At 37.2% G+C, this 14,828-nt stretch overlaps 1 protein-coding gene across 1 annotated transcript in view; it reads left to right on the top strand.

Annotated features, from left to right (window-relative positions):
• MMS22L (MMS22 like, DNA repair protein) overlaps positions 1-14,828 on the top strand; it is a 120,799-nt gene that overhangs the window by 25,045 nt on the left and 80,926 nt on the right. Inside the window, exons 11-12 of the mRNA XM_055136031.1 lie at positions 201-263; positions 11,980-12,099. Of these exons, the coding sequence (XP_054992006.1) occupies positions 201-263; positions 11,980-12,099 (183 nt within the window). The remainder of the gene's footprint in view (positions 1-200; positions 264-11,979; positions 12,100-14,828) is intronic.

The following is a 14,828-nucleotide window of genomic DNA, read 5'->3' as shown; positions in this document are numbered from 1 at the left end:
GTGGAGTATTTTTGACAGCTTATAAAAGCACCACTATTCCCTACCCGTCTGTAAACTCATTGTTAAACATTCAAGAAACTAATGATTTCTAATTACATAGAAAATGTTTATACTTCCCACTTAACTTGTATTACCATGATTTAAAATATATGCATAATTAAGATCATTTTTTTGATACAGTAATTTTTCCTCTTTTCTAGAGACACATAGAATCAAATTGGAACTTTGTAGAAGAACTGCTCAAGAAGTCTGTTAATGTTCAGGTATTTTTATTTTACTTCCTCTCTTTTTTTTTGTTTTTTGAGGCCAACCACTGATGTTCAGGAGCTGTTCCCAGCTCAGTACTTGGTGGACCATGTGTGTCGCCAGGGATTGAACCTGGGCTTCCTGCATGCAAGGAATTCACTGCAGCCTTTGAGCTGTCACCTCAGTCCCAGGTGTAAATTCAAAGTGAGATAATTTGTAGACTTCACTAAATTTTTTTGTTAGAGAGAGAGAGAGAGAGAGAGAGAGAGAGAGAGAGAGAGAGTGTGTGTGTGTGTGTGTGTGTGTGTGTGTGTGTGTGTGTGCGCGCGCGTGCACGTGCACGTGCATCCTCACCATTTTTTTGTTAGAGAGTGTGTGTGTACGCATATGTACATCCCCACCATTTGATCCCCAGCATCCCATATAGTCCCCTGAGCACAACCAGGAAAAAGGAGTGGCCAGGAGTTTGCCCTGAGCAGGGCTGGGTGTGGTCCAAAAGCAAACAAACAAAAAACCTAATCGATAGTTAATGGGGGCCCCCAAGAAATAGAATAATGGGTAAGGCACTTATGTGGTTGAGCTGAGTTTGATCCCTGGCATCCCGTATTGTTCCCTGAGCACAGTTGTCAGGTATACCCTCTACACCCACGCCCCCTCCCCCCAAAAAAAACTTATTTAAGTGACTTAAAATTATTTAAACAAAAGCAACAAACTTAGTTTCTTTATGAGGAATCTTTTGATAGAATTACTGCTTTTTGTTTATGAAGGGCCATTGAATAATTCTATTAGTCACTCACTATTCTTTGAAGATGTTTATTTTTAACACTGAATTGTCAGTTAAAGGACAAAGATCATTATCCTAGTGGGTGACTTTGATAGAATATATTCAAATAAGTAGTAGATACTTCGGTAATATAAGCCATTCCTTGACTATATGATATCAGGTCTAGTCTAGGAGACATGATGAGGGAGATAGTCAGGGGCATTGGAAATTCAGCTGTATCCTCATCCCAGCAGGAAGGTGACTTGCCTTGCTGAGCAATTTGTCTTACAGGCTTGAATCATACCCTTAACTGATAAGGTCCTGGTTTCCGAGCACTCATTTTATATGTTATCATTTTTCTTTCTGCAGAGCTGTTAATGTAGTGCTTCATGGCCCAGAGGTCAGATTTGACCTCCTTTTTAAAATAGTTTTAAATGTGCTGTTTATCACATCTTTCAACACGTTGCATTGTGTTTCTGTAAAGTTTTGTAACATAATTTATGTCAGTTTGAGGGAAAACTTTAGAAGAGAACATTTTTGAATTTGGGAAATAGTTTTCTTTTAGGAAATAAAGATCATCAAATTGGAGAGGAATTTTAAAAAACATAATAGTGCAGGATTGTTCTCTGCGTGTATACACAAAAATACAGAAATACATACACATAACACTTTGTAGCCATATCTTAAATCACTTTATGAACTTGAAATTTTCTTTTCCCTGTTTTCTTTTTTAACTTTTGTGTTGAGATAAACACAAAAATTTATTTGTTAAAACACATATTTTTGAATTATGAGCTGATAAGAATTCTTGGTTTAAATGACATGGATCTTAACGCATGTAAATTGTCAAAGAATAAGGAGTGCTGTTTTGCTTTTAATTGTATTTTTAAAAAAAAGCTTTTATCTGCTACCATTATGTCATTCAGGTTGGTTTTACTGTTTTTGAGAATTTATTGATTTAAAAACTCAGAAAGTTTCTTACATGCATTTTTATTTCAAGGTCATGGTCATTATTGTTCGTAGCATCATTTAAGACACTTAGCTATTAATGTTTTACCATGGCTGAAAAGCATATTATTTAAACTTTCAGTCTAACACTGACTTTGTTTATGGCTTTGTTCAACTAGATTTTGTAATAGAATATTTCTTGAGGCTCTGAAAAATTATGAAAATGTGTGTGTGTTATAATATTAAGAATTGTAGCACTGTCACTATCAATATTAAGAATTAAACAGGATAATTTTTCTTCATCTCTTTTCCTTAGAAAAATCTGTCTTTAGGACTAGAAGATCGAAAATCCTCTTAAACACTTTAGCTGTTGAAAATTAGTCCTATTTTCCCTTTATTATGGCATCTTTAAAGTTCTAATTTTTAATGAAGCAAACTCATTCGATTGAAAGCAATTTTTAATAGTTGGAATGTTTTGCTCATAGTATGACAAAGCAGTATAATTTTATGCTATTTATAGTATAATTTTATACTATTTGTAATTTTTACTAGTTTTTCAATTTAAAATAGCATAGCAGATAGCGTGTTTGCCTTGCACACGGCCGACCTGGGTTTGATTCTTCTGTCCTTCTTGGAGAGCCCGGCAAGCAACCTAAAGTATCCCGCCCGCACAGCAGAGCCTGGCAAGCTACCTGTGGTGTATTCAATATTCCAACAATAGTTACAACAAGTCTCACTATGGAGATGTTACTGGTGCCCACTCGAGCAAATCGATGAACAATGGGACGACAGTGCTACAGTGCATAAAACTGATCATAGTTGGGTTTAGTCATGCAATGTTCTAACACCCATCCCTCCACCAGTGTATATTACCTACTACCAATGTTCCTGGTTTCTCTTCCACCCCCCTCCCCCAGCCTATCTCTACAGCACACTTCTCTCTCTCTCTCTCTCTCTCTCTCTCTCTCTCTCTCTCTCTCTCTCTCTCTCTCTCTCTCTCTCTCTCTTTCCCCCCCTCTCTCCCTCCCTCTCCACCCCTCCCTTGGGGCATTATGATTTGCAATATATAGGTTCTGAGAGGTTATCATGTTTGTTCCTTTACCTGTTTTCAGCGCACAGTTCTTTTTTTTTTTTTTTTTTTGCTTTTTGGGTCACACCTGGCGATGCACAGGGGTCACTCCTGGCTCTGCACTCAGGAATCACCCCTGGCCGTGCTCAGGGGACCATATGGGATGCTGGGATTTGAACCCGGGTCGGCCGCGTGCAAGGCAAACGCCCTACCCGCTGTGCTATCTCTCCAGCCCCTCAGCACACAGTTCTTATCCAGAGCATTTCCAACTATATTTCTCATTGTGGTCCCAATTGCCTTCTCCCCTAGCATTTGAGGCAGGTTTCCAAACATGGACCAATTATTCTGGCCCTTGTTTCTGCTGTTCTTGGGTATTACTCTCATATAATGTTTTTTTATGTCCCACAAATGAGTCCAGTTATTCTATGTCTTTCCCCCTTCTTCTGACTCATTTCACTCAGCATGATATTCTCTATGTCCATTCATTTATAAGCAATATTTTTTTTGGGGGGGGCACACCCAGCAATGCTCAGGGGTTACTCCTGGGTTCTGCACTCAGGAATTACTCCTGGTGGTGCTTGGGGGACTATATGAGATGCCAGGGATCGAACCTGGGTCAGCCGTGTGCAAGGCAAATACCCTATCCACTGTACTGTCTCTCTGGCTCCACTATAAGCAAATTTCATAACTTTAATTTTCCTTAACAGCTCATAGTATTCCATCTTGATGGTTTATTTTATTTTATTTGTTATTATTATTAGTATTTTGCTTTTTGAGTCATATCCATCTATGCTCAGGGGTTACTCCTGGCTCTGCACTCAGGAATTACTCCTGGCATTGCTTGGGGGACCATATGGGATGCCGGAGATCCAACCTGGGTTGGTTGCATGCAAGGCAGACGCCCTCCCCTCTGTATTATCACTCCAGCCCCAGTATTCCATATTGAATATAAGTAACCCTTGGTCCATCAAACTTCCTGGTCCATCTGATTAGACACTTCTTAGGATGTGGGACTTTCAGTACTAAAAACAAGAACAGTCCTGACAAACTGGGCTGATTTTAGCCAATTACCCTATCACCTTACAAGAAGAAATACTATAGTTAATCTCAGAGACTATCTCTGTGGATTTGGGGCTAACATAGCAAAGTCAGGGCATTATCTTTTCTGGGAGAGAAGAAGTTGTTTTAATGTGCAAAAAAGTCATAATTCTCGCTACAGTAGAAATCTTTCAATTTTAACATGCCTTGGTTGTTTCAAATTATATTTTATAAGTAGTATGGAACTGTTTCCTGTAGTTCTTGAAACCAATTTTGTGGGGGCAGTAGGTGGTCATAAAAAATAAATAACATTATTTGAATAGAGTTATCAGTTTAATTATATCAGTTTTCTCCCATTGAGGTAAATTAAAATTTGACCATGCTCATTTGTTTTGAATTGTTCTCCCACAGTGAGAATCCATTCACAATATTTAAAAAAACTTATATTTCACATATAGAATGAGCTTAAAATAGAGTTGGTGGGCACTCTGCTGTAGTTTTAATTAAGGAAATAATGTTTAAGTTTTTCTTTTCCTAGCCAGAGACAACCATCCATAAATAAGCATTAAGCTTGGTTCATAAAGAGAACACATATTATTTATTTTTACCTAAGTAGGTACAATTGAATAGTTAAGGATTTGCTTAGAAAAGGTTTAAAGAGGTAATTCTACTTAACATTTGTGACTAAGAGAAACATTTATTCTTCTACCTTTTAAATAGCATCTTTGTTTTCATATGAAGAGGGAGATTTTTCATATTAAACATCTGCTTTATAATGTTCCATTATTTTTTAAGATCAGAGAAACAGTTTCTAATAAAGGTCACAGAAGGATATGTAAAGAAATCCTAAGTAAGCCTACTATTTTTCACTCCATTCCTTCTCTTTTGTGTGCTTACTCAGAAGTACAATGCTATCAGCCATGATTGTTGTTCCTTTTTGCCTCAACATTATTTTTTTAACGTTATTTTTATATGCGTATCTGGCATAGTTTACTTTTCCCTCCACAAAAATGCAAGACCCCATATTATATATGAATAGGTCATCTCTGAGGGCTGGTATGGATATTCTGTGCCCTGTTTCCTTTTGACTGACAACACTCAATTTTATTTGTTTCATTTCTTCCTGATCGCCATACCCATTTGTTGCTAGAGAAAATACTGTGGCTGGGTTATTTTCCTTCTACCTGTTTCATTATAGGGTCCAGATTCATTGGTCTGTAAACGTCACACGATTTGGAGATCTTTTAAGAACAAAGCTACCAGCTAACTACCTGATATTGCTGTCTTACAAAGTGATGAAGTACCTGTTCTTACAGTCTATTCTTTAGGGGTGAGGAGATAAGATAGTACAGGGGTAAAGCGTGTGCCTTGCACTGGCAGACCTAATTAGATCCCCAGCACTGCTTGTGGTTAACTGAGCATGGCCAGGAGTAAACCCAGAAGACTGCTGGTTACAGCCCCAAAGCCCAAAAACAAAACCACAAATCAAACTAAGTTTTACTCTTTTCCCGGGGTAGTAGCCCAGACAGCTTTGCAGCAGGAAATAGAAATTCCACCTTTCTTATTTAACCCTAAAAATAACTGTAGTTGAGCAACTGGCAGTATTTAGCTTCTAATTAAAATGTATTCTTCTGGTGGTTCTTAATCATATCTGATTAAATTGTCATTTCTATAGTATAATTAAGCCAAAGCAATAATAAATTTTTACTTCAGTATAAGAAAAGTATTTAGAAATACCCATACATATTTAACACGGCCTAAATTTGACCTTTCAAAATAAACCTAGGAAATTTTTCCTTTTTTTTTTTTTGATTTTTCATTAGTGAATTACTGTGAGGTACACTTACAGACTTATAAACTTTCATGCTTGCGTTTCAGTAATACAATGATCGAGTACCCATCCCTCCACCAGTGCCTGTTCTCTACCACCAATGATTCCAGTATCCCTCCCACCACCCCTACCCTATCACTTCCCACCCCACCGCACCTCTGTGGCAGGGTATTTCCTTTTGTTCTTCTCTCTCCTTTTGGGTGTTGTGGTTTGCAATAGAGGCATTGAGTGGCCATTGTGTTCAATCTTTAGTCTACATTCGGCACGCATCTCCCAGCCAGAGCATGTCCTCTAAAAAACCCTTTACTTGGTGTTCCCTTCTCTATCTGAGATGTCTTTTCCCCCAGCATGTGAAGCCAGCTTCCAAGTCATGGGGCAAGCCTCCTGGTCCTTATTTCTTCTATTCTTGGGTGTTAGTTTTCTATTCTGTTACTTTATATTCCACAAATGAGTGCAATCTTTCTATGTCTGTCCCTCTCCTTCTGACTCATTTCACTTAATGATACTTTTCATGTTGATCCACTTATATGCAAATTTCATGACTTCATCTTTTCTAACAGCTGCATAGTATTCCACTGTGTAGATGTACCAACGTTTCTTTAACTAGTCATCTATTCTTGGGCACTTGGGTTTTTTCCAGATTCTGGCTATTGTAAACAGTGCTGCAATGAACATATAAGTGCAGATGTCATTTCTACTGTACTTTTTTGCCTCTTCGGGATATATTCCTAGAAGTGGTATTGCTGGGTGAAATGGGAGCTCAATTTCTAATTTTTTAAGAAGCATCCATACTGTTTTCCGAAAGAGCTGAACCAGTCGGCATTCCCACCAGCAGTGAAGGAGAGTCCCTTTCTTCCCACATCCCCTACAACACTGGATGCTTTTGTTCTTTTGGATGTGGGCCAGTCTCTGTGGTGTGAAATGATATCTCATGGTTGTTTAGATCTGCATCTTTCTGATGATTAGTGATGAAAAGCATTTTTTCATATGCCTTTTGGCCATTTGGATTTCTTCTTTGATAAAATTTCTGTTCATTTCACTGCCCCATTTTCTGATGGGGTTGAATGTTTTCTTTTTGTAGAATTCAACCAGTGCCTTGTAAATCCTTGATATCAACCCCTTTTCAGATGGGTACTGGGTAAATATTTTTTCCCATTTTTTAGATTGTCCTTGTATTCTGATTACTGTATCTTTTGAGGTGCAGAAGCTTCACAACTTATGGTAGTACCATTTCTTTATCTCTGTTTCCACTTGCTTGGCCAATGGAGTGTCACCTTAAAAGATACCTTTAGTTTCAATGTCATGGAGGGTTTTGCCAACTTTGCCTTCAGTGTACCTGATGGATTCTGGTCTGATGTTGAGGTCTTTAATCCATTTTGATCTGACTTCTGTGCATGGTGTTAGGTAGAGGTCTGAGCCCATTTTTTTGCATGTAGCTGTCCAGTTTTGCCAGCACCATTTGTTAAAGAGGCTTTCTTTGCTCCATTTCACATTTCTTGCTCCCTTATCAAAGAATAGATGATCACATATATGAGGGTGTGTATAAGGATATTCCACCCTGTTCCATTGGTCTGCAGCTCTGCCTTTGTTCCAGTACCATGCTGTTTTAATTATTACCACTTTGTAGTAGAGTTTGAGGTTGAGGAAGGTGATGCCTCCCATCTTGCTTTTCCCCAGAATGGCTTTAGCTATTGCTGGGGGTTTGTTGTTCCATATGAATTTCAGGAGTGTTTGATCTATTTCTTTGAAGAATTTCATGGATACACTTATAGGGATCGCATTGAATCTGTATAATGCTTTGGGGAGTAATGCCATTTTGACAATGTTAATTCTCCCAATCCATTAGGGGATATTTTTCCATTTCTTTGTGTCCTCTCTTATTTTGTGAAGTAGGATTTTGTAGTTTTCTTTATACGGGTCCTTTACCTTCTTAGCTAATCTGATTCCTAGGTATTTTATTTTCTGAAGCATAATTATGAATAGGATTGCTTTTTTCATGTCACTTTCTTCTTTTGGGTATTGATTTTATAGCCTGTGACTTTACTATATAAGTCTATTGTTTCTAGGAGTTTCTTGGTGAATGCTTTAGGGTTCTCTAAATATAGTATGACTTCATCTGTGAAGAGTGAGAGCTTGATTTTTTTCCTCTTCTATCTGGATGCCCTTAATTTCTTTTTCTTGCCTAATCGCTATTGCAAGTACTTCCAGTACTATATTGAACAGAAGTGGTGAGAGTGGGCATCCTTGTCTTGTTCCTGATCTTAGAGGGAAGGTTCTTAGAGTTCCCCATTGAGGATAATGCTTGCCATAGGATTGTGATAGATGGCTTTAACTATATTGAGGAAAGGTCCTTCAAAACACATTTTGGTAAGAGTTTTTATCACAAACGGGTGCTGGATCTTGTCAAATGCTTTCTCTGTGTCTATTGATATGATCATATATGGTTTTTATCTTTTCTTTTGATATGATGGATTATGTTGATTGATTTCCAAATGTTAAACTATCCTTGCATATCCGGGATGAGTCCCACTTGGTTGCGGTGTATGATCTTTTTGATGAGTTGTTGGATTCTATTTGCTAATATTTTGTTAAGGATCTTTAAGTCCATGTTTATCAGGCATATGGGCCTGTAATTTTCTTTTTTTGTGTTGTCTTTGTTTGTTTTTGGTAGGGAGATATGAGCCTCGTAGAAACTGTTTGGAAAGCTTTCTGTTTCTTCAGTTTCCTGGAAAAGCTTGAGAATAACTGGCAATAGGTCCTCTTTAACTGTTTGGAAGAATCTGCTAGTGAATTCATCTGGACCTGGGCTTTTTTTGGGGGAAGACTTTTGATTACAGTTTCAATTTCTCTGATATTAATAGGTCTATTCAGGTATTCCAGATCTTCTTGGTTCAACTTTGGGAGATTATAGGAATCCAGGAATTTATCCATTTCTTCTAAGTTCTCTTGTTTTGTAGCATAAAGACTTTCAAAGTAGTCTCTGATGATCCTTTGAATTTCTTTGGTTTCTGTTGTGATGTCCCCCTTTTCATTTCTGATTCGGTTTATTAGGGTTCTCTCTCTCTGTTTCTCTCTCTCTTTCTTGGTGAGTCTTGCTAGTGGTTTATCAATCTTGTTTATTTTTTCAGTGAACCAGCTCTTGGTTTCATGGATCTTTTGGATTGTTTTTTGGGTTTTCTTGTCATTAATTTCTGCTTTAAGTTTTGTTATTTCTTTCCTTCTGTCTGGTTTGGGCTCCTCTTGTTGGTCCTTTTCTAATATCTTGAGCTGTGAAGTCAAGTTGTCTATGTTTGCCCTTTCTTCCTTCCTGAGGAATGCTTACAGAGCTATAAATTTTCCCCTTAACACGGCTTTAGCTGCATCCCAGAGGTTCTGATAACTCGAGTCTTCATTCTCATTTGTTTCCAGGTATCTTTTGATTTCTTCCTTAATTTCCTTTCTGACCCACTCGTTGTTCAACTTTGAGTTATTTAATTTCCAGGTGTTTGACTTGGTTCTCCAGGTCTGTGCATGATTCACTTTTATCTTCAGTGCATCGTGGTCTGAAAAGATAGTTGATACAATTTCTATCTTCCTGGTTCTTTTGAGGTATGTTTTTTGACCCAGCACATGGTCTATTTTGGAAAATGTTCTATGTGCACTGGGAATAAATGTGTATTCTTTCTTTTTGCGATGCAAAGTCTTGTATAGATCTGTTAGCCCTCTCTTTTCTCTCCCGTCAAAGCCAGCATTTCCTTGCTTAGTTTTAATCTTGTTGATCTATCTAGAGGTGATAGGTCAGTGTTGAAGTCTCCAACTACTATTGTGTTGCTAGCCAAGTCCTTGTTAAAATCTGTTAGCAGTTGTTTTAAGTATTTAGCTGGTCCCTCATTAGGTGCATATACATTTAGGAGTGTGATTTCTTCCTGCTAAACATATTCCTTGATTACTAAAAAATGGCCTTCACTGTTCCTTTAATCTTTTTCAACCTGAAATCTATGTTGTCGGATACTAGTATAGCCACCCCGGCTTTTTGAGGGAGTTGTTTGCTTGCAGGATTGTTTTCCATCCTTTGACTTTGACTCTGTGTTTGTTCTGACTGTTCAGATGCATTTCTTGTAGGCAGCAGAATGTTGGGTTTAGTTTCCGAATCCATTTTGCCACTCTGTCTCTTAATTGGTGCACTTAGACCATTCACATTGAGAGAGATTATTGTCATGGGCTTTTGTGCCATCTTTCTGTAGGGGTTTGTTGTGCTTGTAGGGATTTTTCTTGTCTTACAGTAGTCCCTTTAGTCTTTCTTTTAAATTTGGTTTTGTGTCTATGCAGTTCCTGAGCTGTTGTTTATCTATGAAATAGTGTATTGTTCCTTTGAGTTTGATGAGTTTAGCTGGATAAAGTATTCTTGGTGAGGCGTTTATTTCATTGAGTTTTTTCACTATATCCCACCATTGTCTTTGGGCTGGGAGGGTTTCCTCTCATAGGTCTGCTGTAATTTTAAAGGGTGCTCCTTTGTATGTGATTTCCTTCTTTGACCTTGCTGCTTGCAGTATTGTGTCTCTATCAGTGGCATCCATAATTCTGACTATGACATGTCTCGGAGTCTTTTTATAGGGTCTCTTGTAGCTGGTACTCTTCAGGCTCCTTAGATGTGGATGCCTGCATTCTCCAGCTCTGGGAACTTTTCATCAATGATATTTTTAACTGTGGCTTTTTCATTGGGGTTGTCTCCCTGTCCTTCTGGTACTCCGATGATTCTAATGTTGTTCCACTTGAAATCATTCCCTAGGCCTCTGATTTGCTTTAGAGCTATTTTGAGGTCTTTTCCCATTGTTTGTTGTAGCCCGTGAGCTACAACATATTGAATCGATGAACAGTAGGACAACACTGCTACAGTGCTACAATATCAAAACTAAATCCCATGCTTTCCCAGTTTTAAATTTTGTAAAACTTACCCTCTTTCCTCCCACTCTACTGAATAAAATCATATATATCTTGCTGACTGATCTGACCTTAAATTTTTGCTCATAAATCTCAAATTGCAGGCTTCTTTCTAATGTTCTTTCTAATGTTTCCTACTTTCCAAAATGACTTTAGATTTTCTTTTTGATACATAGTTCAATACTTGTTTTGCCCCTTTCAACTAAGCTAAACCATCATGCTTCAATAAATTTTGGGAAAAAATGGGCTATTGATAATTGAGAACCTCATTGTCTTTGTACTTTCAAATCTCCCAACATGTCTGCTTAGTATTCGATTTCTCAATCTACTTTTGCGACTTTTTAAGTACACTTTTTATAAACAATAATTCCTTTATGTAACCTTGATTTTTTTCTCTTCTAACCTGTTTAAGGTTTTTATGTATCTTCACTTAAATATCTCTGCTTCTTCTTTTCCTTCCCACTGTATTATTGCTCTGGTTCCATCGCCTTATGGATTATTATCTCTTTCTGAAATAATTTCTTCTTAATGGATGCTTATTTCCTTCTGACTTTTTTAGCCACAGGTTTTTGCTTACATTTTTTCTTTGTTTTCCTTGACATGCAATTGTTGAAATGGCAGACTCTCAATTCTGCCCCCTTTTTCTATCTAGCAATCTTTTCATTATAGATCTTATCTGGCTTCTCAGTTCTAAAACCCATCAATGTGAATGTAACTTCCAAATGTAAGTGAATAACTTTGACTCCCCAGATAGACCTTCGATCCCACCAGGAGTGATCCCTGAGCTTAGCCAGGTAGGGCCCCCAAACAAACAAGACAAACTTGGAACTTTCAGCCTCACTCCTCTTTTCTCTCCCCTCCACCAATTTCAAGGAGAGACGAGGGCCTGAAAGTCAAACCACTCACCAATCATAAATGATTTAATCAGTCATTTCTCTGTCATAAGGCCTTTTTAAAGCTCTGAAAGTACAGGGTCTCAAAAGCAAAATTTTCAGAGTATATCTTATTTATTTAGATCTTCTAATTTGAAGATGAAAGTGGGTATGGTAATATATTCATTCATATTATTTTTGTAATATTATTTGGTGTAGTATTAGGTGATAATGTACACGTCCTCATACTTTTCTTTTCTTTTCTTTTCTTTTCTTTTCTTTTTTTTTTCAGGATGGTATACTAGAGGAACAATTGAGAATGCACCTTCAGTGTTGCTTGACACTTTGTGATCTTTGGGAGCCAAACATTGCAATTGTCACTATTCTTTGGGAATATTATAGCAGGAACATGGTAAACAAAATATAATTTTTTTTTTTCAGGAACTTGAAGAATCTGTAGGTGATGTTTCAAAAACTTCTGTGGCTTCCTTATAAATAGTTACAGATACTGTTTACCTAAAATTTTAATTTTTCAAAATGGAATAGCTCAAGAATATTTATTTTTTATAAACATTCTGTACAGTTCAATGGCTTGAAAAAGAATATATTTGGTCTCTCTTCTCCTCTTAAGAGAGTAAACAAAGGGAAAAAAATTATATATATATATTTTTTAATGGTTTGAATCATGTTCCTTAACAATTACTGATTACTTTGATATTCATTGAGCAGTTACTGCTATCCTGATAAAGGTACCTAACAGAAGCACCTTTTAGACTAGCAAATGGAATCTTAGATGCTGTAGGGAAAAAAGCTGTAGACCAAAGAAGGAAGTACCTAATCTATTGATAGATATGAAAAAGACTATGATGTCATACTTTTAAATTTGGTCTTAAGTATTCCAAGTACGGAAGAAAAAGCACCCATATAAAGGGACAGTATACACAAATGTACGGAGACAGATAAAATTCTGAGATGACAGAATAAAGGTGATTAGGAAAGTCCAGAAGACAGTCTGGGACTAAATCATGATGGGGTGAACATCATGACATAGTGACATTGTAGGTATGTGTTTGAGAATTTTGTTGTTGTTTTGTTTGGGGGGTGACTCCTGGTGTTGCTTAGGGTTTACTCCTGACTCTGGGCTCAGGGATCACCCCTGGCAGGGCTCAGAGGACTATATGGGATGGCAGGGATTGAACCCTGATCGGCCACATGCAAGGTGAGCACCCTACCTTTTGCTTTGGCCCCAAGAGAAGTATAAATCCATTGTGATTGCATGAGCAACTGCTGTAGTTAGTGTTAACTAAACCAGAGAGAAATGGACTTGGAAGATAAATTTGGGAGATAAAAATTTGAAATGAGGTCCTGGAGCAATAGTACAGTGGGTAGCACATTTGCCTTGCATGCAGCAGACCCAGGTTTGAATCCTGGTATCCCTGAGCACCACCAGGGATAATTCCTGAGTGCAAAGCCAGGAGTAGCCCCTGAGCATTGCTGGGGCTATGCTCCAAAAAGCCACACACACAAAAAAAATTGAAATGGTATAAAGAACAGCTTACCCATGTTGTATGATAGAAGACTTGAAATGTTCTATCAATCAAGATATAGAGTAAAAAATGCATCACTTGTAAGCACATTAAAATTGCAGGTTTTTACATAAGAGAGATTTATTAGGCATAAAGAAAAAAGACCTTTCTTCAAAGCATATTATCACACTGGCTAAAGAAATGGCTCATTCTGCTTCTGAGACAGAATTGTTCAAGAGTTTTTTCGTACCTGAAAACTGGGAAGATATCAGAGTAAGCAGAGTAAGAATTAAAGGAGCATAGGAGCCAATATGAAGGAACTTCAATTTCCCACATTTCCCATATTTGTGTATAAGAGAATGACTACTATGAATTACAACATAAATATGTTCACTTGATCTTAGCCAAAAGGCCGAGAAGCGATAACATAAATATGTTCAAACCCCCTACTTTGTTATTGGGACTGGAGTGATAGCACAGCGGGTAGGGCATTTGCCTTGCATGCAGCTGACCCGAGTTCGATTCCTTCGTGCCTCTCGGAGAGCCCAACAAGCTACTGAGAATATCCCGCCTGCACAGCATAGCCTGGCAGGCTACCCGTGGCATACTCAATATGCCAAAAATAATAACAAGTCTCAAAATGGAGACGTTACTGGTGCCCACTCAATCAATCAAATCGATGAACAATGGGATGACAATGCTACTACAGTACAGTGCTACTTAGTTATTGATATTTTTAGAAAAATTATTCTTAAAAATACTCTTAATATCCTAAACATTGTGAAAAAAAGATAAATCATTTTACAGTGATCAAATATCTGATGAACTAATTCAGAAGACATGATAGAATTAGAAAAATCGCCATATTTTTTCTTTATCTGATAAATAAAATGAGGCATCTCAGTGGTGATCAGTGTGTCCTAAAACTGTTGAGTAAAATATTATTGTGGATCATTGAAATAGATTAGACTAATAATTAGATCTTAATCTAATAAAAGAATGACAGAATGTATGCATCTCTTTACTATCTGCAGTGGGAGATGCCAAGTACAACTAGCTAAATATAGTTAAAGATGGTTACCAAAGAGCAGAATCTAATAATGTGTTCCAGATGTAGCTACTAATTCAGAAAAAAGATGGGGATAAAATAAGTTTTATATATGTATACATATTAATATAATGGGGATAAAATATGGGATAAAATATTATATACATGAATGAAAAAGCTTACCTATTTTACCTTTACATAAGCGACTAGCACTCAGTTTCATTAGGGAGTTAGATGCAGCTAAGTACAGAATGTGAAAAAAGGAGACAATTGACAAAATGGTGGAAAAGTTACAGAATGAGAGATTCAACCGGCATATGAAACCAAGAGAAAATATGGATCTTATTTGTTCTAATTTAACCAGACTGTTAAGACAGTCTGAGGGCAGTCCGGGAATTTAGGTACCCCTTGTGAGTTTGTGTTGTTAATGGGCTTTTTGTTTTTGGAGAAAATGTGATAATGCTTTCATAATTTTTATGATTAAGATGACTAAAACTCTTAATGAGCTATTTAGAATTTATTTCTTTCCCTTCTGTTTTCTTTCTCAGAACCTTATTAATCCTTTGT

Source organism: Sorex araneus, chromosome 4, assembly GCF_027595985.1.
Source record: "Sorex araneus isolate mSorAra2 chromosome 4, mSorAra2.pri, whole genome shotgun sequence".
Lineage (NCBI taxonomy): Eukaryota > Metazoa > Chordata > Mammalia > Eulipotyphla > Soricidae > Sorex > Sorex araneus.
This window is presented reverse-complemented; position numbering and strand designations above follow the sequence as displayed.